Source organism: Metopolophium dirhodum, chromosome 1 (assembly GCF_019925205.1).
Source record: "Metopolophium dirhodum isolate CAU chromosome 1, ASM1992520v1, whole genome shotgun sequence".
Classification (NCBI taxonomy): Eukaryota; Metazoa; Arthropoda; class Insecta; order Hemiptera; family Aphididae; genus Metopolophium; species Metopolophium dirhodum.
Window position 1 is genome coordinate 140552455 of NC_083560.1, and position 26680 is coordinate 140579134.

Genomic DNA, 26680 nt, shown 5'->3' on the forward strand with positions numbered 1-26680 from the left:
CTATTTGTTCTTCCTTCCCCTTATCTAAATACTTTTTTATACTTTTTATCGTTAAAGTAATTTTTTCGAATTTATGCTGTCCTTCATTGTTTTTAAAATTGAAAATAATAGTTCTTCTTTCTTCTTAAAGATTCTACATACTTCACGGATAGCTCTAATTACGTCTGTTTCGCTCATTGGCTTGACCTGTTGAGTTTTCGTAAGAAGTAAGGGTTTCCCTTCAATCTTGATTGTCCTAAACCGGTCTAGACTGTTCGACATTGCTCCAGAAACAAGTACAATGCTTGTCCTATCGAGCATCGAGAATTCGAAATCCACGATGATGAACTTTTTGTTTGTACTAAAACACCAAAAAAAAACTATACTCTAATAACGACTATTTTATGCTGTCGTATATTGCAGACAGTCGTCAAAATAATATTATTTAATATATATGTAATATAGGTGGGAATATTTTAAATTGTAAATTATTGACATAGGTCAGGCCAGCGAAGCAATAATGTGCTGAGGCGACAATAATATTTTCTATATAACACCGTCGTACTCGCAGGCAGGGCCGTAGCAAGAACCAGTAGCGCCCCTGGCAGAAAACCAAATTTGCACCCCCCCCCCCTCCACATTCAATTTTTTTTCAATTTTGAATTCTCAAATCACCTAAATTTGGATTCCCACCAGAAAAAGTCACTGAAGTTAAAAATCAAATTATTATTTTGAATACTTGTTGTGTACATAGACACAAATTAAAATAAAATAAAAACACATCATTGTAAAATCAATATATTAATTGCTCCACTCAGAATCTAAAATAATAAACCTAACCTTTTGCTAGACGATATCATTATATAATAAAAATGTTCATACCAGCTGCTGAAGCACTACTGGCTGTTAAAGATGACTTAGATTTTAAGTCTGCTGGTGTGTAGGTTTTCCAATCTTTTTTCGTAGATATGGATTTATTGTTTACTTCTTCACTGTTATATGGTTCTATTACAAAAGAACAATATTTCAAAATAATGCAGACAAATTTATTATGATCTATATTTGGTATTCTTATGAATTATATACCAATTGTTAATTTTTTAACAGTTCTAGTGTTACCTAACATGTTTTAATGTATAATTTATTAAAAAAATGCATACCCCCTGAAGCTGCAGAAGTACTAGTGGCTATTAAAGGTGGTGTAGATTTTAAATATGCTGATATATGCGGTGTGCATACTGATTCACTTTCCTCTGGGTCTATTTATAAATAATAATATTACAATATAATGAATACCACAATAATTGTATACACATAATATTATTCAAATTTATGTTTAATTGTTAATCTTATGAGTTATTAACCAAAGGTAAATGTTTTAATAACACTAGTGTTATTTAACATACCTTCAAAATTGACAGTTATAATTTGTTCATCATTAAAACAGTCATTGTTTTCATTTTCCATCAGATTAGTTTCCCACGTATCATTAACATAGTCTGAATCAAAAACTGTAGGTTCACCTGTCATCTTAGTTTGTAACATTTCTCCTACTGTCGTAGCAGTTGATGATTCAGGAAACAATCTAGTTGGTCCACCTCCAGTGCCCCGACGGAATACCCTTTCATCGGCACAATGCTTTTTTACTACTTGCTTGACGTTGTTATATTTATTTTTCAAGATTAGTGCCGTACGGAGATTTTCAATGGACTGGCTATTATACTCATCTTGAATAATGATCCATGCTTCTTTTTTCATTCTTTTCAAAATTAAAATAAAATAAGGTAATAGCAGTTTGAATATTATGCAATAATTAGATTAGAATATTGAAAGATAAATTAACAAAGTAGTATTTTAATAAATAATTGTATCCTCTTACTTTGCATTTACGGTATCGGTTTTCATACATTCTATTACTGATTTGTGCTTCTTCACAAGCGATACTAAAAAATCAGTTTCAGATGCCTAAAAGTTAGCTGAACGTTTCAGTTTACTTGAAGTGTCCATTTTATATTCGTAATGTACGTTATAATATGAATATACATTTTAAATAATATAATATAATAATATAATATTATTATTTATTATTTCATATTACAATGATAACATGATTATGATTGGTGATAAGACAGTGTACCGCATGAATGAGTACCAACTGTAATGAAAAATAATGAAAATATGGTATAAAAACAAGAACACCATGTTTTGATCAGTGATTAACTAATCACACCTAGATCGCCAACCGTACAACACTCGGAGATTTAATCAAGGATTAACATTTGATCGCCGATTAGCTAATCAATGTTTAAACACAGACCGGTACAACTTTACTGGCCCTGAGTGACATCCAATCAATGATAGATAAGGAAACGGATAGGCAGAGTGGAAATGCAGAAGATACTAAATATTATATGTCTTATGCTTTGTTAGGATTGATTTTATTTATATTAATTTTAATATTAGTAATATATATAATGTATCGTTACACTAATGTGTTGAAAAGACCCCGTACTAGTAGGGCAATACAAATAAATGAACCTATTAGTAAAAGTAAATTTTATACACAACAAATGTATGAAACAATAAACAGAGATAACCCACATTCATACGAGTTACAAGGACCGGTAATGCAATGTAAGTCGTATGAAGATAACGAGATAATTGAAAACAAAATTATGCTAAGTAAAGAAATAGCAGGTACAAGTAAATTAAATACAGGTACTAAATTACCATCAATAATAAATAATTGAAATTATTGATTTGAACAAGTATAACAAGTTATAATGTAATTAGTAAATAATTAATTAATGTAATTAATATAAAAATGTTCATGTTATATATAGAAAAAATACTCACAAATTCGTAATCATAGATTTCGAATTCACCAACATCCACAAGACTAGTATGGTACTGATATCAGGTGCTATCTCAAATAGTCTGGACCGTTTTAAAATAAGAAAATTGGAAGTAAGACCGTTATATTTACCAAAAGACCAGGAAATAAGACCAATGAGAGACAAGGAAATATTAGTGGCCCGAACAGCCTTAGCACGAATCTTTAGGACAAAAACGGAGATGAGAGACATCTGTATAGATCAACTCAATCAAAGTTTGAAAGCACCAGTATATAGCCTAAATGTAACATAAAGAACTATATAATGCGAGACAACAAGATTAATATAATAGTAGCATGGGGCGGGAGTTCGGACAAAATCATACTAAAAAGGTTAGGATTAACAGAATTTCCATTATTAAATTTGCGTTGTTACGACAAACATTTAAATCAACAATTCTATTTACAACTAGAAAGAGTAGAACCTAAGGAACTAATTTTCGAAGTAGAAGTAGGGTATTATGATAAATCGGGAAGGATACTTAACCTTACCGAAGGTCATAATTTGATATGTAAAAAGAAACATAAAGTAACTCATGCCCACGATCCACACACAGATGTCATATACACAAAATGTATTATCGACTATGTGGTTAGGATATACAAATATGAAAATCTAATTAGTCATTTTCCTGGTTAGCAAAAGGAATTATTTTACAGTCTATAAGTATATTCAAAGTTTGATTGAAGCATGGTTACTCGACCTTTAGTAAAACGGTAACCATGTGACATAAAAATGGATATTACTTATTCGTATTATAGTAATTTAACTAAGCACACTTATTATTGGTCTATAATGCTATAGGAGATTTTAAATATTATATCATTTGTTATATTATGATTAACAAACATTCATTCTAATTAATGAGTATCTAATCATAAACAATTTACTAATCATATCGAGCCCTATTAGGTAAAAGGTCGTAAGCGACATTTTCATTATTTTACAAGAACTAAAAAAAAACACTTTAAAAATCGAATTTCTGACGGATTTTCATTAAAATTATATGTGTAGTTATAAAAAAATTATTTCGAAAATACAATAACGAAATAAAAATAATATTTTTAATATTGTGTAACTTATGTCGCTTACAATAAAATAAATGTTCGAATATAGCTCAATGGTGCTTACACTTTTCACTTTCGGCGCTTACAAATAACTTTTTGTCGTGTTGATTAATGCATGGCGCTTACACTAGTCTTTTAACGCACTTCGTTGAAATGTTATATTATTATAGTTTCAAAGTTATTAAATGAGTTATTGTGTAACTCAATTAATTATAAGTAAATTTTTATTTTTCATAATATTCTTTATCTTTCATATCCCCCCCCCCTTCGTAAATATTAATATGATGGATATGATGGTTGTTTGTCTATTGACCATATTATTTGTATATAATTTGTATTATTTGTTACTTTTTGGTATTAATTACCCTCAACTTAGACAGATATGCAAAGGTAACCATAGCTTGGTATGTATTCATAATAATATTATGATCTTCTCTATTTTCTCAAAATATACTGAGAAATTCAAAAAATAACTTTGCTATTAAACTCTACTCTAATATTTACCTGTAATATAAAATCGGACATAGAATTTAAACATAATTAGGTATATTGTAAGAAATATAACAGGCTTCCAAGTCTTTTTGGTTTTATTTTTAAAGTAAGTAAAAGTAAAATACTAAAATAACAATATTATCACAATTAAAGTCTTTTTAGTAAGTTCATAATATTATTAATAGGAAATTAAATCTAATTAATACTTAGTTATAATATATATTTTGCAATTAAATACAATTGTACCTAACTAATACCAGTCTTTTGATTATATTATGTTAAAATGTGTAGTGAATTATATAAATCATCTGTAGGTCATGTAGGTATTATTAACACATTTAACTTATAAATATTATAGTAATATTAATAAAACAAAAATAACAATATCACAATTCAAAAGAGTAAACAGATTATACAGACATAAAATAAAAAGTACTTATTAGATTAGGGGATTAAAATATAAAATGTAATACTTAAAACTTAGTTTTAATAAATGAATTGCAATAAAACTGTATAACTGTAACATAAATCTATCATATTTTTTAATATTTTCTTATTTCAAAGTCAGTCTTTTTCTTCTAAAACATCATCTTCCTCATCAGTTTCTGTTAACATATCCAAAATATTTTTGTCATGGCTTAAATTTTTGTACTCATCATGGAACCTTGTTGGTATAATTTCTTGTTTACATTCTAGGAGAATGTTGAATCATAATATTTTCAAATTGTTCATCATAATCAAAAAACACCTGTATTCCTTCTCCTTTAGTGAACTGAACACTTTTCATTTTTGTGATTTTAACAACTTTTTTATTATCAGTCATTAAGGTCTTTCCCATAACTGAACTAGTAAATGTCTTCCAGTCAAAGAAATCATTGAACTTCATCACTTTTACTTCAAGTGGACCAGGATTTTTTCTTGAATTGGCTATCAGAGTAGGCCACTCTGATGGTGCCCAAACAGTTCTGTTTTTTAAAAAATTGTCAATAGTAGAATGAATCGCGTCAACAGGCATATAGGTATGCCCTGGTACCAAATAAGTGATTTTGACTGAAGTCACATAGTTTGCTGTATTAATAAATTTGTTCAACATTCCAATCATGACATGGTTCTTATTTTGACCACATCAGGAATCACAATAGAGTGCAATAGTTTTAATGGATTTTTTTTTGTCTATATCCATTAAGTAATCATACATACAAGTGGCTATTTCATTGCAACCTCTGTTAGCATCTCCTTCCCCCCAAAGATAACATACTACTCTTTTTGTAACAGATTCATATACTGTTAAATTATATTGAGAGTACTTACGGCTGTAATAAAAATTAATATTATTGCCATAAGGCGTATTTAAAACTTTTTCCAAATCAAAACTGATGCACAAAAAGCTCTTGTCTGACTCGGTTTTCTTCTGATCACTCAAAAACATAGCTTTAGCTTTTTCTTTTAAATTTATATGACTATTATATTTTTGAATCTCTTCTTCATTGTTATTTACATTTACATTTTCATTTTTTTTTTCACAAATCTTACATTTGTCTTTCTTTGGTAAATGGAAGCCAATAGAGTATTTAGTTTTAAAAAACCGACGAAAAACTAAAGATGAAATAGGAAATTCATTTTTTTTTGTACAATAGTCTTTATAAATTAAGTATAAATTTGCAATATTTCTAAACTCAGTTGGTAGGTATTTTTTGTTTGATTTATTGCGACAATAGTGTGATGAAACAGCAGGTAAACACCTGATAAATTTATCCACTATTTGTAACTGTTCAGGACTTGTTTTATTTCGAGGAGTATTATAACCACGTCTATCTTTTTTAGCAGTGTTCACAGGTGACTTATTCAAATGTGTATATCTTAAAAGTTTTTGAGGGACATCTAATGTCTTAAGAAGAAACTGCTGGCATACTTGAACTTCAATAGAATTATGTTTTAAAAAATATTCATAAGTCACTGATCTTCTACTTGCACCAATTGACCTTTTTCTTTTTATTTGTACTTGTTTCATACATGACAGTAAATAATCTCTTCTCCGTTCATGATCTAATTCCCAAAAAAATTTAAAAATATCCTCTTTGTGATTCATTAAACTTTTTTGAACATTTATTTTGACACAGTTTTGCACATGGGTTGGGTTTTAGACTTTTTCCTGTTCCATTTATTAAGTAGTTTTTTAAAACTTTTCTAGTAGTACCTTTTTTAGGTTTTTTACGGCCACTTCTTCCAACTACATTGTCATCACTAAAACTTTCATTAAATTCTATTTCATCTGGTTCATACGGGGCATCATGAGATTCAGATATTATAGAAACTTCATTCACAGTCATATTTTTCATTTGAAGATTTGAGTTGTTAATTATACTATTATAGTCTAATTCAGTCTGATCAATTTCATGAGTATTAATGCCAGTGCCTGATACTGGCACCATCAATGCAGTGTGATATAAATTATTACCTTCATTGGAAACACCATCATTCTGAATTTCCACAGTATCACCAAATGAGTCTAAATAGCGAAAATCCATGCTTTCAAGATCACTTATCATAAGTATTGGTCTATCCAGAGAATGATACATATTAGTAGGATAAAAAAGAGAGTTCTGGAACCCCAGCCTGCTGGCTCAACCCTATACCTGATGGCTCAACCCGCGAAACCCGTTTGCTCAACCCGTATACATCTATACACCTCTGCTCAACCCATGGGTTGAGCAGATCTATCACATACGTACACGACATTCCCCCCCCGCTACCCCGCTCTTAATAAACCCCCACCATCAATCACGCACTTGTACGATAATCCCCCCGCCACTCTTCCCTATCAATTAGCCGCGGAAAATAATTTAAAAATTTTTTTGCCGAACCGGGATTCGAACTCGAACCGGTCGCTTTCCATACGACAACCACACCACTGCGCAACTTACTCGCTTATGTTTTCAAGGTATATTCTATCTCATTTAACTGGTGTTTACGACAATCGTTCACATACGTACGAGATGTATAATTCCCCCCCCCCCCACCACCGCCACCACTATACCATACAAAGGGCCACCGCGAACGCGCGCGAGCCCGCCACCGCGTTATCATATCTATGTTATCAGTTATCACATCTATAAATACCTACTTACATACGCACTTATGTACAAACACACATACACATACATACATACATATATATATATATTCATACATACATACATACATATTATATACATACATACATACACACACGTTATACATCTTAAACAAACACATTCAAATATATTATAATATAGTCTACATATAATACATATACATAGGTACTTACATATATCTAAACAATTATACACACATCATTATCACAAACCCCTGAACATATTATTATACAATTAACCCTAACACACATTCAAATATATTATAATATAGTCTACATATAATATACATAGGTACTTACATATATATAAACAATTATACACACATCATTATCACAGTGACTTGAACATATTATATTCCACTGATATTTCTAACAATAAACATTCTATAATTTCCCCCCACCACCACCACCACCAACACCACCAACGCTACACCTTACAAAGGGCCGCCGCGAACGCGCACGAGCCCGCCACCGCGTTATCATATCTATGTTATCAGTTATCACATCTATACATACATACATACATATATACATACATACAAACACACACGTTATACATCTCAAACAAACACATTCAAATATATTATAATATAGTCTACATATAATACATATACATAGGTACTTACATATATCTAAACAATTATACACACATCATTATCACAAACCCCTGAACATATTATTATACAATTAACCCTAACAACACTTGATGTCCACGGGAACTTCCAGTTTACTTCCCGACTGGAAACAGCCCAGGTGGATCGCCTATGTATGTCCAATGAATATCCCTCAGATTACCAGATTTTCTTTTTTTTTTCCCGACCGGGAGTATCCTAATCACTTTTAATCAGAACTACATTGGACGTACACTGACCGTTCGAAATTTAATAATCAATGTATTATTAAATTGTACAATTATTGTACTAGCTGCTGCTACTTTGCGTTTAATGTTATCGATGAATTATATAATAATATAATAAAATATTTAAATATAATATATTGTTGGGTCTCCGAATTCGTGAGTAAGTGGTCTGACATTGAGTGTCGTAATTTCGAATAATTTTCTATTAATACAATATGCACGGGTATCCCGCGATCGCGCCGATAGTGGACGACGCGTTATTCATATTATTACGATAACATTTCCCTCACTTCACACGCCACCACAGTCCACAACAAAAATATTAGACATTAGTCCTGTCTCCTGTGTACCGCAACAGAGCACGTTATTACTTATTAATTGTGTTAATTGTTATTCATATTTCAAAAGCGTTATATTGTATAAAAAAGTGAAGCATTAATATGGACAATTTAAGGTAAGATAATGTGTTAAATATTATTATAGGTATTATGAGATATATTATTAATGTAGGTGCTAATGTGCTATGCTATGTAGTTCTTCTTCAGTTGTTCGTGCCGCACCATTTTTGTTACCGACGATTCACTTAAGGCAATACCGGGTCAGAGTCCAGCTAGATTACGACAGGTTTTTACGACCTTTGTCACTATCGTCGTCGTAATCGCAGCTTGGACTCGGACATTCGCGACACATATTATACGCGTCTACCAGTCTACGAAAAGTCTCGTCTCGCCTCCTGCGACCGGTGCGTGCACGATTGTTTTACGCCGGCCTTTTTTCACGCGTCGTCCTGTTCGGCCGATTTTGATTTCGTTGCACTCGTTCGTCGTGGGTGCGCCATTACGTGTTCGATTGGTGTGTCGGTGACTTATTTGTCATCGCCTTGTTTTGGCTCTCTTGTGTCGGGCGTTTGTGCTGTTCGCGCGGCCCTTCTGTGTCCGCGCAATTGCGTTGATCGTGCGAGTGGACGACATCGCCGTGTGTCAATGCGCTGTGCATCGGTCCGATTCTATATCACATTGATCGTGTGGAACTGACCACCGTGTGTCGTCGCCGTCCCGAAATTATATCGTTTGGCGAGGTGCGTATTGCCGGGTTTTGCACTAACGCAAGTTTCAATCCGGGAATCCCCGTTGGAGGCGTTTTCACGTCGAAATCATCACCATATTCGTGTTCCGGGTGGCAGCACTGCAGTCCACACCAGCGACCCGTCGAATCCGTTGTCAATACCGGGTGATCGATCATTTATATATTATTATCATTTATTATCATATTCCAATTATTATTGTTTTATATATCGATCAACTGATCGTACTATTATTTCATATTTTTATTATATGTTATTGTAACATTGGGCGCCCGTATTTATTATTATGTTATTGGTGTTTATATTTTTCAATACATTATTATTATTATTATTATAGCATACATTTTGTGTTACATTATATTCCGCAGTATTGGTCACCCATCTCGAAATTAGCTATGCGAGTCGGAGTAGTCGACTACAAATTCGTATGAATTATTCCGGCGCAACATCAGTTATTACAGACTTTAGGCTCATTGCGGAAATACCGTGAACAATATTCTTCCCCCTTTTTTTGTGGTTTCTTCTGTTATTCTTTCTTTACTCTATCTGCTCATCTTTGTCTAGCTAGGTCACCCTTTGGCCTTCGGGTATCTTTGTGTTAGGTTACCATGATGTAATTTGTCTAATTAGTCGCCTTATGATCTCTAAAGGTACATACCCAGCTCAACTTATATTCTCATACTTATCAAGGTTCCAACAATGTTAAGTTCTTTATATTACAGTTCTTTCCAGTATGGCGCACAGAGGTAGTTTAAAAAAGTTAGCCACCCACCCACCCAATTTTTGATTTATAGACATATTTTAATTATAATTCACTGTAATTTAAAAAAATTAATTATTATAGACTATAATTTATGCTATAAATTTATAAAATTCCTTGTGAAACCTGCAGTAATATACACCCACCCCCCTCGAGAACACATGCATGCAGTTGCTTACTTGCTAACCTGCCTGGGCGCCACTGGTTCTTTCAAATTTTCATTGTTTTGTAATTTAACTCTACTTCATTGTTTCTCTTTGGGTAAACATTTTACTCAATAGCTTCTTCACAAACAATATAGTAATTGAAAATAGTTATAAACTAAATAATTGTAATTATCTACCTAAATATAACAGGGTTTTGAGATTGGTCTGTTTGTGAAATTTATATAGCAATAATAATTTGATCAATTTTCAGAATACATTAATAATATACGTTAATAAAATATGTAACATGTCTTACCTATGGCCTATTTAAATACCTATATGATAAAAGACTGAATTTAAATCAAATATTTATTTGGAGACTTTTTTTCCATGAGACTTTCTTACCGGAAACTTTTTTTCCTAATATCGATTCAACCTTAGAGATTGTTATCTAGGCATTGGTACTATAATACATTTTTTTTTTTAACTTAAAAATTATTTCATCTGGCTATACTTTTTGTTTTGATTTGTTAACCCACTATACACCTACATACCAATTTAATTTTTCATCAACAAATTTTTGTAAAAATGAATTGAAGTATATATTATAGTTCATTCAGCAATTTAGCATATGGAGGGAATTTTTCATTAAATATTAAAGATTTTTATTATAAATATCATAATTAAAAAAAAATGACATAGCCTTTATAGTGAAATATTATAAATACTTTAAAGCACAATATAATATTTCCATTTTAATCATTTATAAACTAATAAATTACAGCACAATTATATTATATTTTGTTAGGATGTATAAACCCTGTATTTTGGATGAGTGTATTACAAATCACTATACAAGACACTGTATGTCTGAAACTAGTAATTATAAATTGGTAGTTTTTGATTCAGAAACATTAAGAAATAATAAATTTTTAGTAAAATTAATTTTTGTACAAGAAAATTATATTCCTTTTGAGTACTTACAGTTACAGGCTTATACATCAAATAAAAATATAACTTTGTACCTATCTTCTTCTTATTTAATTTATGGATTGTATTTTATATTATTTTTCAATAGTATTGTATGGTATTTTATATTTTATAACTAATTGTTAAAATAATTTTGAAGTTTTCAATTACTTATCACAACCATTTCTATAAATCAAACCCAACATAATATTATGATAATATAGATCTGGTTGGATCATTATTTTTATTGTATCAGTTAGGTACTCATATTATAATAGAAATTTAATGTATAGGTATATACATTCATTTTCTAAAGTTTGGCTATATTACGTGTTGATATCTGTGATTTTTTTATGTTGAATTTTTTTTAAATTGTAGGAATAACTCTTACCGTAAACATTTGAATAAACTATCTACAAGGCAGTTAAGACGACGAATAGTCAATATCCAACAAAATATTGTAAATGAATGCAATGCTCGCAACAGTTTTGAAACTGAAATAAGTATTGGTGAAACAAATGTGCAGCAAAAGGGTACAAAAGAAGTCACTTACCAAAATATAAATAATAAAATATGTATAAATGACAAAGGAGATGATGAATTGTCACTTGTTAATAATTCTTCCAATGCAGATAATACTCTTAGTCTTGGTAATTTAGAATTCCAGATGGCTAATATGAGTAATCATAAGTGTAATGATAATACAAAGCAAAATGAAGTACAAAGCAAAAATTTAAAAGATGAATTGTCTGAGTGGGCTGTTCAAAACAATATAAGATTAAACGCATTATCTCGGCTTCTAAAAATAGTTAAACCCCATGTGTCAGAAACATTACCACTTGATGCTAGAACATTACTTAAAACACCTAGGCAAACTTTAATAAGAGAAGTTTTACCTGGTGAATATTATCATTTTGGGGTGTACAAAGGTATCATGCAATTTTTGAAATCACATAGTAGATTTGCATCTATCAAAAGTGATGTAGAAATTATGGTAAACATTGATGGTTTACCAATATCAGCTTCATCCAATAGTCAGTTATGGCCAATATTATGTTCTGTTTTTCAATATAACCATGTTTTTATGGTTGGTTTATGTTGCGTACGCGGTATATTTGTACATATTATATAATTGGTAAATACCGTAAAGATATCTATATAGAGTATAAATGTATAATATTATTATTTAGTGTAAGATAAGATACGTCCGATATAGCGGTCTTCGATGACGGGCGATCGGTCGTTGATTAGTCGTAATAAAACCGTACCTATGTAACGTACGCGTCGTAGCCGTTCAATATATTAACTAGCGAATAAAACAAATAATATTAATAAAGTGTTATTGGTTTATATAAATTAAAAAATGAGCTATCGTATTCATTGGTCCTTCGTCCGGGATTCAAATCGTAAGTCGTAAATTAGTGCGAATTAAGTATTATTAATATTCGATCAAGCGTTATTGGGTCAATCAGTTACTGGTATAAAAAAAAAAAAAAAAAGGCCATAAGGGTATTGATCAGCGAAAAGTGTGAAAGATCGTGCGAAAATACAGTCCACAGAAGTAAAGTTCGTCCACAGAAGTAAAGTTCGTCCACAGAAGTAAAGTTAGTCCACAGAAGTAAAGTTCGTCCACAGAAGTAAAGTTCACCCACGGGAATATAAGGTAAGGCGTTTTCCATTTTATTCCTAAATTAATCCTAGGTGGTTTCACCCGAGTATATATATTTATACGGAAATAAAGTACAGATAAGTATTAGGTCATAGTACAGTATAGTCTCTCTCTTGCGTTCTCTCTCCCTCTCTATCTATCTCTGAGATCGCATAGTTGAACATTGGTCTCGAAGATGGGGGGACAAGAAAACATGATAACGAGAAGAGGACAATTGAAAGCGTCGATAACAAGATTTTCAAATTATCTACAAGCGCAAAATGTTGATTCGACAGAGGTAAAAGTGCGGCGTGAAAAAGTAGAAGAGTCATGGGCAGAATATGAACAGGTTCAAGCGGCCATAGAAATGGAAGAGGGAATCAGTATCGATGCACAAAATAAGTATAGAATGGAATTTGAAGACTTATACTTTAAAACTATTGCTGCAGCAGAGAAAATCATGATAGCAGCAGGCTCAACTGTATCGCAAGACGAGAGTAGAAATAAAAATTCTGACACCGATATGCCTAATGCGTGTATGAATAAAGTATTGTCGACGGTAAAGTTGTCGTCGTTGAGCGTACCGAAATTTACCGGTAATTTACAAGAATGGGCAAATACGTCGTTAACAGTGATAGAAAAGTTTTTTTATTTACGCGAATCGTTATCAGGCGAGGCGTTGAGTTCGATAAAATGTTTGGAAACAACATCTAATAATTATACCGTAGCATGGCAATCGTTAATCACGCGGTACAATAATAAAAGGGTGTTGGTTCAAGCACATGTAAAAGCGATATATGATCTCGAAACGGTGGGCGGCGACTCGGCGAAAAAATTAAGACAGTTTACGGATGCACTGAATGGACATATGCGTGCGTTAGAGGCGCTAGGTCAAGAACCCACAAATTGGGGACCACTCCTAATACATGTAATATTAATTAAATTAGATAAGACTACACTAAAAGAGTGGGAATCGAGAGCGCACGGTACTGAAGTGCCAAAATTATTAGAATTAATTACATTTTTAGAGTCAAGGTATAAAATTTTGGAATCAATTGAAACCGTAAAAAATATAAGTATTAAAGGTAGCACAATTACGACATCAAACGAAAAAAAATATATCGAAAAAAGAGGAACGTCACAATTATTCGCGTCGACTTCAAATTTAGAATGCTATGTTTGTAAATCGACACATACGATTTATAAATGTCCTACATTTTATAATTTGACCGTACCAGAGCGAATAAAACGCGTAACAGAGTTGAAGTTATGTAAAATTTGTTTACGCCAACACGAAAGTAAAAAATGCAATGCAAAATTCTGTTTTAAATGCGCAAAAGCGCATAATACGCTATTGCACCTACCAGGAGGGAGAAATACAGTAATCGAAGATAATACGGCAGGTCAGTCAACAGTCGCAAATGTATCGACAAGTGAAGTAGTTGAAGCATCAACATCGTTAAGCGCACATACATCGGTTATACAGGACGACAAGGTATTACTGTCGACGGCAATGGTGTCATTGCGCAGCGAATCAGGGCAATGGGTTCCGGGACGCGTACTTTTAGATTCTGGGTCCCAAAGTAATTTGATAACAGAGCAAATGGTACAGCTTTTAAAGTTAAAAAAGAAGCATGTGAAGCATGATCTATGCGGAATAGGCGGTAGCACACAAAAGGCATCGTCGGCGGTGGTTGCAACAATGGCGGCCGAGGACAGAAAATTTACATTAACAGCCACGTGTTTGGTAGTGAAGCGTATAACTAATAATTTGCCGTCAAAATTAATAAAAAATAATATTTTGATTCCTCGTGATATCAAATTGGCTGACCCATGGTTTAATACACCACGAAGAATTGACTTGTTAATTGGTGCGGGTTACTTTTTCGAATTATTACGTACGGGACAATTAAAACCGATAGCAGGTGGACCGATATTCCAAGAAACTCGTTTTGGATGGGTAGTCTCGGGTCCAGCAGATAACGTAATTAATTCAGGTAAATGGGCAGCGAGTGCGGTAAATCTATCGATAACCGAGAATAAAGAAACAAATTTAGAACAATCGATTACAAAATTTTGGAAATTGGAAGAGTATGAACCAAAATCAGTGTATACAAAAGAAGAAAAGGAATGCGAGGCACATTTTAACAAAAATATAAGTCGGAGTGAATGCGGTCGATTTATAGTTCAACTTCCGTTTAAAGCAAATGCGCCAAAATTGGGCAAGTCGTACAATAGTGCTGAACGGCGATTTTTATTATTGGAAAAACGATTACAAAAAGATACACAGTTAAAACGAGATTATGTAAAATTTATGTCAGAATACGAAGCATTGGGACATATGGAACGAATCGATAAGGAAATCGAAAATAAAGACGAAGAAGGCAAATATTATATTCCACACCACGCCGTGCGTAACGACAGTAGTACGACGACAAAACTACGGGTCGTATTTGACGCGTCATGCAAAACTGATACGGGCGTTAGTCTCAACGATATATTACTTAAAGGTCCGTCTATTCAAGACGATTTAATATATATATTAATACGCTTTCGTACTTATAATTACGTATTTACGGCAGATATCACAAAAATGTATCGCCAATTTTTAGTTGTTGAGGATCAGCGAGATTTTCAACGTGTGTTATGGCGACCTGAACCGACACAACCGATCCATGTATATCGACTTAATACACTTACCTATGGTACCGTGCCGGCGTCATACTTGGCAACAGCATGTCTCGAAAATTTGGCAAAAACGGAATGCGACAATTGCCCGGAGGTGGGCGAATCAATTACTAGAGATTTCTATATGGACGACTATCTAGGTGGTGCAATGTCCAAAACCGGTGCGATAAAATTACGAGATAATCTAATTTCAATTATGAGTAAAGCCGGTTTAGAACTGCGTAAATGGTTATCTAATGACCCGCAGTTAATAGCCGACGTGCATTCCGACAACAATAGCATAAGAGCTATGGGCGAACTAATGACAAAAATACTAGGCTTGCATTGGAAATCAGATGATGATATGTTATTCTACACGGTACAGCAGGTAGAGGTCAATGCCCCGATAACTAAACGGAAAATATTATCCGAAATCGCAACAATATTTGATCCGTTAGGATTACTCGGACCTGTTATTATAATCGCCAAAATTATTATGCAAAGTTTATGGCAATTAAAGATTAATTGGGATGACGTATTACCCGATAATATTTGTGCAGAATGGCAAAGATACCGAGGTGGGTTACCATCGTTAAATAATTTAAGAATACCACGAAAAATAATTTCAACCGAAATAGTAGTTAGTGCGGAAATACACGGTTTCGCGGATGCGTCCGAGAAGGCTTATGGCGCATGTTTATACTTAAGAACCACTGGTGGACACGGAGAAACGGACGTAAACTTAATATGCGCCAAGTCGAAGGTTGCTCCGCTAAAAATAGTGTCTTTGCCGCGGTTAGAACTGTGCGCCGCCTTGCTGTTAGCCCGACTGAGTAATAAACTAATACCAAAATTAAATTTAAAAATTGATCGACGTCGATTTTGGACCGATTCTAAAGTGGTCTTGGCTTGGATAACGTCGCCATCAGGTCGATGGAAGACATTTGTCGCACACCGCGTTGGTGAAATACAAGAGTTAACCGCGTGCAGCGAATGGTCACACGTCCCCACTCACGACAACCCGGCGGACGTAATTTCGCGCGGATGCAATGCCGAGGACATCGAAAAAAAATCAATTTGGTGGTGCGGCCCGGAATGGTTGATTAAAGACGCCAGTATGTGGCCAAAACCGACAAATGTTGATAAATCCGAAGTAAAAAAAATGCCCGAAGAAAGGAGTCACACAATGTCAAATACGCATAATTTCATATGTACGTTATCGTTGGATTTTCCATTGTTGACTACTCGTTCGTCATTAAAACAGATTATCCGAATAACGGCGTATTGTTTACGTTGGCGAAATAACGGACTAAAGAGTCGCACAAGACGTGTCGTCGGGCAGTTTGACGTAAATGAATTAGAATACGCAAATTTGGCATTAATTAAAATGATACAAAAAAACATTTTCAAAAAGAAATAAATGAACTTAAATCACAGACGGCGCAAGTAGCTGGCAACAGTGTGCTTATACGATTACGACCCTTTTGTGACGAGAAAGGTCTATTACGCGTAGGAGGACGTTTGGCAAATGCGATTGAGTTAAGTGAATTTCAGCGACACCCAATTGTGCTTCCTCGTGACAGTACATATACGCGATTATTATTCCAAAGTGAGCACGTAAATTTATTACATAGTGGTCCACAGGCCCTCGTGGCAGCCATTCGGCAACGATATTGGCCCTTAGGAGCACGCAGTATAGCACGGAAGATTGTGCATAGTTGCATTACGTGTTTTAAACAAAAACCTATAATAGTACAGCCAATAATGGGTAACTTACCACGCGATCGAATTACGTGCAGCCGGCCATTCTCGCGATGTGGAGTCGATTTTGCCGGTCCCATACTGATAAAGTCAAGTTTACGGCGAAACGCACCGTGCGATAAAGGTTATATATCTATATTTGTGTGTTTTGCTACTAAAGCGATACATATAGAGTTAGTCAGTGATCTAACGACAAAGACGTTTTTGCAAACGTTAAACCGGTTTTTCGACCGTCGCGGAAGGTGTGCGGTCATATACTCAGACAACGCGACAAACTTCGTGGGCGCCCGCAGACAGCTTCGAGATGTATATAATTTATTTCAATCCGATCAACATCAAAACACAGTTTGTGCAACACTCGCGGAGAAAGGGGTAGAGTGGAAGTTAATACCACCCCGATCTCCACATTTCGGTGGCCTGTGGGAGGCGGCGGTTAAGTCGATGAAAAATTTGTTATCTAAGGTGTTAGGTGAATCTCGTCTAACTTACGAAGAGATGAGTACTGTACTGACTCGGGTTGAAGCATGCTTAAACTCTCGTCCCATTACCTCCCTGTCTTCCGACCCATCCGATCTTTCCTATTTAACGCCTGGTCATTTTCTAATTGGTGATGCTATTACCGCCGTACCCGAAAGGGATGAAACGACTACTTCTGTGACGCCGTTGGAGCGTTGGAGAAGAGTTACCCAATATTCACAACTACTTTGGAAGCGCTGGAGTACAGAGTATCTGGGTCAACTACAGGAGCGTGTAAAATGGACTCAATCAAAGGGGCCAAATTTAAAGGTAGGATCTGTGGTGTTAATACGAGACACAAATTTGCCCCCTTTGCAGTGGCGTCTCGGTCGGGTCCTCCAAATCCATGCAGGAAGGGACGGAATAAGTCGGTCGGCGTCCGTAAAGACGAATTTTGGGGAAATTACAAGGGCAGTTCGTCTCCTTTGTCCGTTACCAATCAACAACAATCAATAAAAAACTTTTATATGTTTTATTCATTTATTTATTCAGTAACATTAAATTATATTTGTTCAATTATTACCGTATCAGGTTGTTATTATTAGTCAATTTATTATTATATTTTGTTTATTCTTTTTTTATAAATTATTTGTAATGTATATTAATTATTCTATTATCGAATTTGTATTTTTTATTGTTTAATTTGTTGAAATATTATTTATATTTCAAGGTGGGCGGCTATGTTGCGTACGCGGTATATTTGTACATATTATATAATTGGTAAATACCGTAAAGATATCTATATAGAGTATAAATGTATAATATTATTATTTAGTGTAAGATAAGATACGTCCGATATAGCGGTCTTCGATGACGGGCGATCGGTCGTTGATTAGTCGTAATAAAACCGTACCTATGTAACGTACGCGTCGTAGCCGTTCAATATATTAACTAGCGAATAAAACAAATAATATTAATAAAGTGTTATTGGTTTATATAAATTAAAAAATGAGCTATCGTATTCAGTTTATATCATGGAAAGAACAAAAAACCTGAAAGCTCCAATGACTTTTTATCAGATTTTATTCATGAAATTTGTGATATGACTATAAACGGAATATTTTATGATGGGAAAACATATGGTTTCAAGATTAAAGGCTTCTCGGTAGATTGCCCAGCAAAAAGCTTTATGCTGTGTATAAAGGGTCATGGAGGTTATTCCAGTTGCACAAAATGTATGACTGAAGGGGAATATGTTGAACATCGTATTTGTTTCCCTAATAATAATGCTAGCTTTAGAACTGATGAGCAATTTAAAAATCAAGAGGATGAGGAATATCATACAGGTGAAACTTCCTTACTTGAAATACCAAATTTAGGACTGGTGACTTGTGTACCATTTGACTACCAACATTTAATTTGCTTAGGAGTCACCAAAAAGCTATTGACCTTATGGCTAACTGGTAGTCTTCGGGTGAGGCTGTCTTTTAAAAAACATGAGGCTATTTCTACAGATATAAAAAAATATATTTTACCTTATGTACCACTAGAGTTTCAGAGGAAGCCACGTTCATTAAATATGTTTAGGCAATGGAAATCAACTGAACTAAGGATGTTTTTGTTATATATTGGTGCTGTTATACTGAAAAATCATTTAAAAAATGATGTATTTAACAATTTTTTATGTTTACATGTTGCCATTCGATTGCTGTGTTCAAGCAAATATTGTAACATACCTGAGTATTTGGAATATTGCAATAGTTTATTGGGCCATTTTGTAGAAACGTTCAAAGATATCTATGGGATTCACCATGTTTCCCATAATATACATGCTCTTGTCCATTTGACAAAATATGTAAAAAAATATGGTTTGTTAGATAACTTTTCTACATTTCAGTTTGAGAATTATATGCAACAAATTAAAAAAATGATTAGAAAAGATGACAGGCCTTTGCAGCAAATTGTTCGAAGAGTAAATGAAAAGAATTCTTGTTTTGTAAATATGAATTGTGATTGTGATACAACTATAGATTATACATACGGAAAACAACATTATGAGGGACCTTTACTCTTGACTTCAAAGAATCCACAGTATTCAAGTATAAAGTGCAAAGCTTTCACTCTAATTTGTAATGATCCTAAAAATTACTGCTGTACTTTATACAATGGTGACATTATAATTATAAATAATATTGCTCATCATAAAGAAAATAATAATAAAGTCTTAATTGGAAGAAAATTTTTAAGGTTAAATAATATGTTTGAAATACCATGCAAATCTTCTTTATTGGATATTTACATAGTAGAAAATCTTTCTGAAGAACTATTTTGGCCAATATAAGAAATTCAACATAAAAAATAAAAATTGTCTTTTTGCAATACCCGGAAAATTTGGTTCTTTCGCATCAATTCCTCTAATGCATTCAGACATATAATATAAAAAAATTTCAACAATGTATATTAACTGTAAATATGTACCTATATACAACATAGGTACACACTTTTAAAAATATTATATTTTCAAATTAACAAATTTGTCATTATTTTTTAGGATATTAATGATAATTGTATTATTGCGTTGTTTTCAGAAATTTTATAATCGTAGAATTTGAGGATGGACTTCAAATTGTTTCCAAAAATTGGAAAAAAAATAATGATATCTTTTATCCTGATGGTATAACTAATAAAAACAAATACTACAAATTAGTTTCAAAAATGGTTTCTCCAGGCTACCAACCAGAAAAATGTAAATGGTCACTACACTCTATCATAAAAATCTATGGCTCTGATGGTTAGTATTGTTTTTTTTACATTAATATGTTTTATGTCTGCGGGTCAAAAAAAAAAATGCAACAGTTTTTCTGACCGTAACTAAGCAGTGTGAAATAATATTTTTATATATTGTATTTTAAATTTTTTAAATATTTTAAAAAAAAATGAACGGTTTTGCAGACGTATTTGAAAAGGCTGTAAAAAAATTACAAATTGCAGAAAACTACAGTGATGTAAATACCGATACTGATGTAATTAATGCCAAAAGTCAACGTCGCATGAGGGCAAAAATAAAGTATGATTCTGACTCAAGCTCTGAATCTCCGACAAAACTTAATTATCCAGTAAAAGTGACATCTTCAAAGCGTTTGAAGTATCCAAATCCTCCTGAACCTATTGGTATGAATAATTTTATATTGTATTTATCAATTAGTAATGATATTACTAATAGCTACTCATAAATATATTGTTATATTTACATTAGTTAAACATTTGAAATTATATAACTATGAAACTCTTAAATTCTTATGTTTCAGCATCATCAAGTACATTTAAAATGAAAACTCAAATAACACCAACATTGGACAATCCTGCTACATCAACTCAACGTATGATGACAAAATGTAAATAATTGAAACTTTAATATGTTTATTAAATATAATAATATATATGTCAAATATATTTTAACTAAAGTTAATATTGCACAATATATTATGTAAACACATTTTACTTCAGCACCAGATATGTTTGGCGACCTAGATTTATTGAACCTCAGTAGTATTTCTAATTCAAGTGAACTCAACAAAAGTAATTTTTTTATTACAATTTTTGGTAGTATAATCATTGCATAATATAACAGTAATTTATGTATCAGTTCCAGATTTAACCAAAACCGATGAGCATTTAGATGATAGCTTACTTTCCAATTTAAGCATGGAATTAAGTAAAATTGATTCACTATTTCCAACACAATCCATACAGAAGATTTCTAATCAGCGTACCACTATAAAAAGTAATTTATTATAACTATTACGACTTAAGTGTTTTTGATATAATATCTATATAGCATTATAATATAATACTACATAGTATTAGGGTTTGTGAATGTATGCATTGACATACAGTTTTAGTAGTTGAAGCGCTCGGCCGAATAACGGGACAAGAGCCACTGAGCGCATTTTACAATAGACGCGTTTAAAATATTACGGACCATTTCTGTCCGTGTTGGTTGAACATTGCACGTAGCTCGTTGTTCCATCCATCTTCTCTTAATCAACTTACCTTAATGTAATAATATCCATTGAGTCTACTAATACGTTATTCCACCGATAAACGCAATAATGCCGAGACTGGCGCTTGTCCCGTTGTTCGGCCGAGCGCTTCAGTTCTTGTAGTCCTTGTTCCTATGAATCTTATATATATATATAAACAGAATTATGATATCTCTATTATTTAATAGATATTGCAATGGGTAAATTATCATAGGAAATCTGTATTTAATTATTTAAATATAGGTACTGCTATTATTATGTATTTAAAAAAAAAATTTTTTTTTTGTAGGTTCTGATATAATGGATAGTGAAGGAAATGATAATTTTGAATTTGATGATGTAATAAAGAATAAACCATTTTCATCAAAAAACAAAAGTAAAAAAATGATCGAAACTAGCAGTCAGTGTAAACGTATGTTTAATATAAATTATAACAATAATAACACCTTAGCATGTCCAACCATGTATTATAGATTTATAAGAAAAATGGTGTTCCAAGGGGGGAAATTTGTAAGATTCTATTTTTACTGAGATGCTCATTTTCAAATAATTATTTTATTATAATGTATTATTTTAATGAGTATACTTTTTTTAAATCATGTTTTCAGATGATTTATCTGTTCTTGAAGATCTAGCCGAAGTGAAGGTAAAGGTTCAAAAACTGTTGTTGAATCAAAATACAATACTAAACAAGTTGGACAAATTACTAGCAAATAATGATCGTTCAGTTGATAACTGCCTGCAAAATATTACATCAACACAAATTAATGAATTTGAAATACACTTCAATGACAATTTTCCACTAAAAGAATTAACAAAATTTCATCATATTAATGACATTTTAAACAATAAAGCATACTACAGTCTTATGGTAAATAATATTTTGTATGCAAACAGTGTTCATGCACAATATAATATAACATATAACATGTGTTCATAAAAAAATTAGCTAAGATTTAATCAATTTTCAGAAAAAGAAACTATTAATGTATGGTGGATCAAGCATTAATGATGTTACACGCCACATTCTTATAAAACTTTTAACCAATGAAATATCAAAACTTATTACACTTACTGGTCATAAAGGAAAAAAAACATGTTTTGCCAGTACAAACTATTTTAAAGTATTACTAGGTATGCTTATTAATCTATCTAAAATAAATTATACTAACCCTATTACATTCCATACATTAAGTAAAAAATATGCTCTGTTTAATCAAATAGCAGCAACTGAAACTGATTTTTCAGATTCCCTCAATCTCATTACTCGAGTATTATAATACATTGCTATAGACATTAGTAGCACCTATACTGTCAACCAGTCCTACATATTTAACTTTTACTGCTTATAAGTTATAACGATGTTGTATGCTAAACTTATTTTATAGAATATTGTACTTCTAAGATATAAAAATTACATTTGCATATGTACATATATATATGTGTGAATTATTTTTATTAATCTTTTTTTATTTTGTTTACATACAGAAGTTGTCCGAGTCTTTTATGAATCAGCCACTGAGAATGATGTCAAACCGGCTATTCAAAGCTGGTTTAAACATGCACCTGACCGTTTAACTACTACACAGCATAAAAACAATGGACCCACCAATTCAAATGATCAAAATACATAATGTAACTAGGTATAATAAGAATTTATTATACCTATTTTAAACAGCCATTGATTTTTTTATATATATATATTATTTATTCTTATAAGAAATAAACTGTTCAAATTAGATGTAAGTATTTGAAGTGTATTATGTTTACATAATATTATATTAAGTTTATTAAAGTGAAGATTTAAAAAAAAAATAAAAATATTATGAGTTCAATTAGGTACCTACTAATTAAATTGACAATATTGTACATGGTGAATGGTTATTTAATAAATAATATGAAACCTAATTATATAATCTTGTTATCATTTTTAAGCCCGGACAATTTTAAAAACTATATATGGCACAGATATATAATCGTTATAATAATTATAATTGATTTAGTGATTAAAAAATTTGAAATAATCAAACATTAAAAAAATTATAATTCTGGTAGTTCAGACTAGACTACATAGCTCATTAATATTTTAGTTGTAGTTGACTATTAATAGCAATACATTACTTATATATTATATATACTTCTAATAATAAGTATGATACTTATATATATATAATATAACATATATAAATTATAATTGAATGCTGACTGGCATATATTGTGTGCCTAGTTAAAAAATTGATTTTTTGTTTATAGGTACCTATACCTAGGTACTAATTACAATTATAATTATATAACTAAAGTTATATTATACATAATTAAATTAAATATAGTTAAATTATTACAATAAAAGTTTTAGACCTATTCTGGAAGCCTACTGGCCCAATAATGGTGTAGTTCCTATTCAAGTCATTTCAGGAACTCCCTAGGAAGCAGACATTCGTAATTACAATTAATAGCCTGTGGACGTCCCATTTAAAGCTTATGACTCAGAATGGCTCAGCCTAGGAAGTTCCCTTAGTTCCTGAAGGAATATCCTAAATACGTCCATAGAACTTCCTTATGTTGTTAGGGAATATACTTATTACTTACATATCAATAAAACGCATCATATAAATATGATATAACCATACACATACAAACTATAATATACTATTAAACATTATACAGTACTCTTCAGTTTTCATTCTGAACTTATATATACATACATACAAACACACATACGCACTTACATACAAACACACATACATACATACACACATACACATACATGCATACATACATACATACATACATACATACCCACATACACATACATACATACATATATACGAACATACGTTATGCTCATAATATAATATAAGGTACCTACAACATCACACATTCACACATACCTATATACAAATATTATACCATAATATTATATACTTATTACTTACATATCAATAAAACGCATAGGTATATTTATTCATATAAATATGATATAACCATACACATACAAACTATAATATAGTATTACACACCATACAGTACTCATCAGTTTTCATTCTGAACTTATATGATAATATTTACAACACACACAAGCTCAACATATATATTATATACCTTATCATACATAGGTACACGCATGCATGCATAGATACATACATTCATATCACATCACATCACACACACACACACACACACACACACACACACACACACACACACACACACACACGCGATTCCAGTATTCCATATAGTATACAAACAAGCCGCCCAGTCCTTCGTTATACATGAGAATAAATCTCAAACACACACAGACATAAACTCGTAAAAATATTTATTTTCAAAATATACACGTCGGAATATAGGTACATTCGCTTGCATTCACACATTCCTCTCCCCGACAACATACGGAAATATTAATTATAATATATATATATGTATATATGGTGAATCGTTTAATCGTTTACAGATGATGATGAGTTTTATTCACACATTTCTCTAGCACAACACACTTACACTCATATACCCATAGGATAGTTCATACATATTTAGATACTTACATAGTCGCATATTATATACATACATACACACATTCATCAGGTATCACAAACACCCAAACATATTATAATATATATGTATATGCAGTATTCATATATATTTAGTTTATGTACATATATTCACACATACAACATCACAAACACACACACAACCAAACATATTATACAGCTTAGGTACATATCAATATATTAAGACACAAAAGTCATACTTACAAAAAACATAGTCGCAATTACGTAGATGCATTTAAACATTCCAATCCATCCACCCTAGAAAGTATTTTCACCCCCGCCATCCCTCGTTAATTACGACTACAAAATTGTAATTCCTATTAAAATACATAGATCTAACTATTTTATACAGCTCAAAGGATTACTCGACAACATACACAAAATTATATATTTATGACACACAATATTATGAATTTGTGTAACTAGTAGGTATACTGACTAAGGAGAATAGAGGATATCGACTCTGAGGGTCTTGGACGTCGTCTTTGAGTACATAGTTTGGTCACTAAATGCAAAAATTATAGTATCCTATTTCGACTTCACCGTTTATATACCTACTACATTTATTTTAATGTTTGAAATAATACAACATTTAATCTAATATATTTGAATTAAACACAAATATGCTTATACTTTGTAATGAGAAAAAAAAGTGCCCAATTCATAAGTGGCGCACTCTAGTTTTCATCATTACCAGTGCACTATCGACCGCCGCCTAGAAACATGGATTCACCGACGGAACGCAACCGCCGCTCATAACTACAGATAGCGCCGGCCGACGCACGGTAATCCGAACGCGCGCCGCCCGCGGGAAAAACTGAGATTTCCTTATGAAAATCACAAACTACAAGTACAAAAAGTACATATTCATAATCAGCGCATTTCAAACTATAAGATGGATCGTCTCGAACACTTCAAATCTGTAGCTGCATCACAAAACACAGAAAAGTGTCACACGATATTCCAATCGAGACCGGCAAGCATTGTACTATATAAATACAGGCCGCCGACCGCCGTATAATCATCATTCTCCCCGCTGAGAAAAAGCGAATAGTGAGCCGGACGGTATTTTAATACCGCCACGAACGGACATTCTACAGTTTGTCCCGGCATATACCCTCCACCACCACCGCAGTGAGTCGCGAGGTATACATATTGTCGTTACGTGTCC

At 32.3% G+C, this 26680-nt stretch overlaps 2 protein-coding genes and 1 pseudogene across 2 annotated transcripts; 2 read left to right on the top strand and 1 right to left on the bottom strand.

Annotated features, from left to right (window-relative positions):
- Positions 1-996: 996 nt before the first annotated feature.
- On the bottom strand, positions 997-1968 carry LOC132937390 (uncharacterized). Its single transcript, XM_061004209.1, has 3 exons — positions 1859-1968; positions 1386-1738; positions 997-1238 (listed from the first exon to the last, which is right to left on the bottom strand). Exons 1-3 carry the CDS (start codon positions 1882-1884, stop codon positions 1099-1101), a joined length of 519 nt encoding a protein of 172 aa, XP_060860192.1. The 5' UTR covers positions 1885-1968; the 3' UTR covers positions 997-1098.
- A 118-nt stretch (positions 1969-2086) lies between these two features.
- LOC132932853 (uncharacterized) lies at positions 2087-3512 on the top strand (annotated as a pseudogene).
- Positions 3513-20324: 16812 nt separating this feature from the next.
- Positions 20325-23592, top strand: LOC132932854 (uncharacterized). The gene is made up of 10 exons (XM_060999207.1): positions 20325-20408; positions 20504-20706; positions 20868-21086; positions 21224-21310; positions 21423-21494; positions 21562-21699; positions 22248-22370; positions 22567-22829; positions 22930-23092; positions 23447-23592. The coding sequence occupies exons 2-10, from the start codon at positions 20631-20633 to the stop codon at positions 23590-23592; spliced, it is 1287 nt and encodes a 428-aa protein (XP_060855190.1). The 5' UTR covers positions 20325-20408; positions 20504-20630.
- The last annotated feature ends 3088 nt before the right edge of the window (positions 23593-26680 follow it).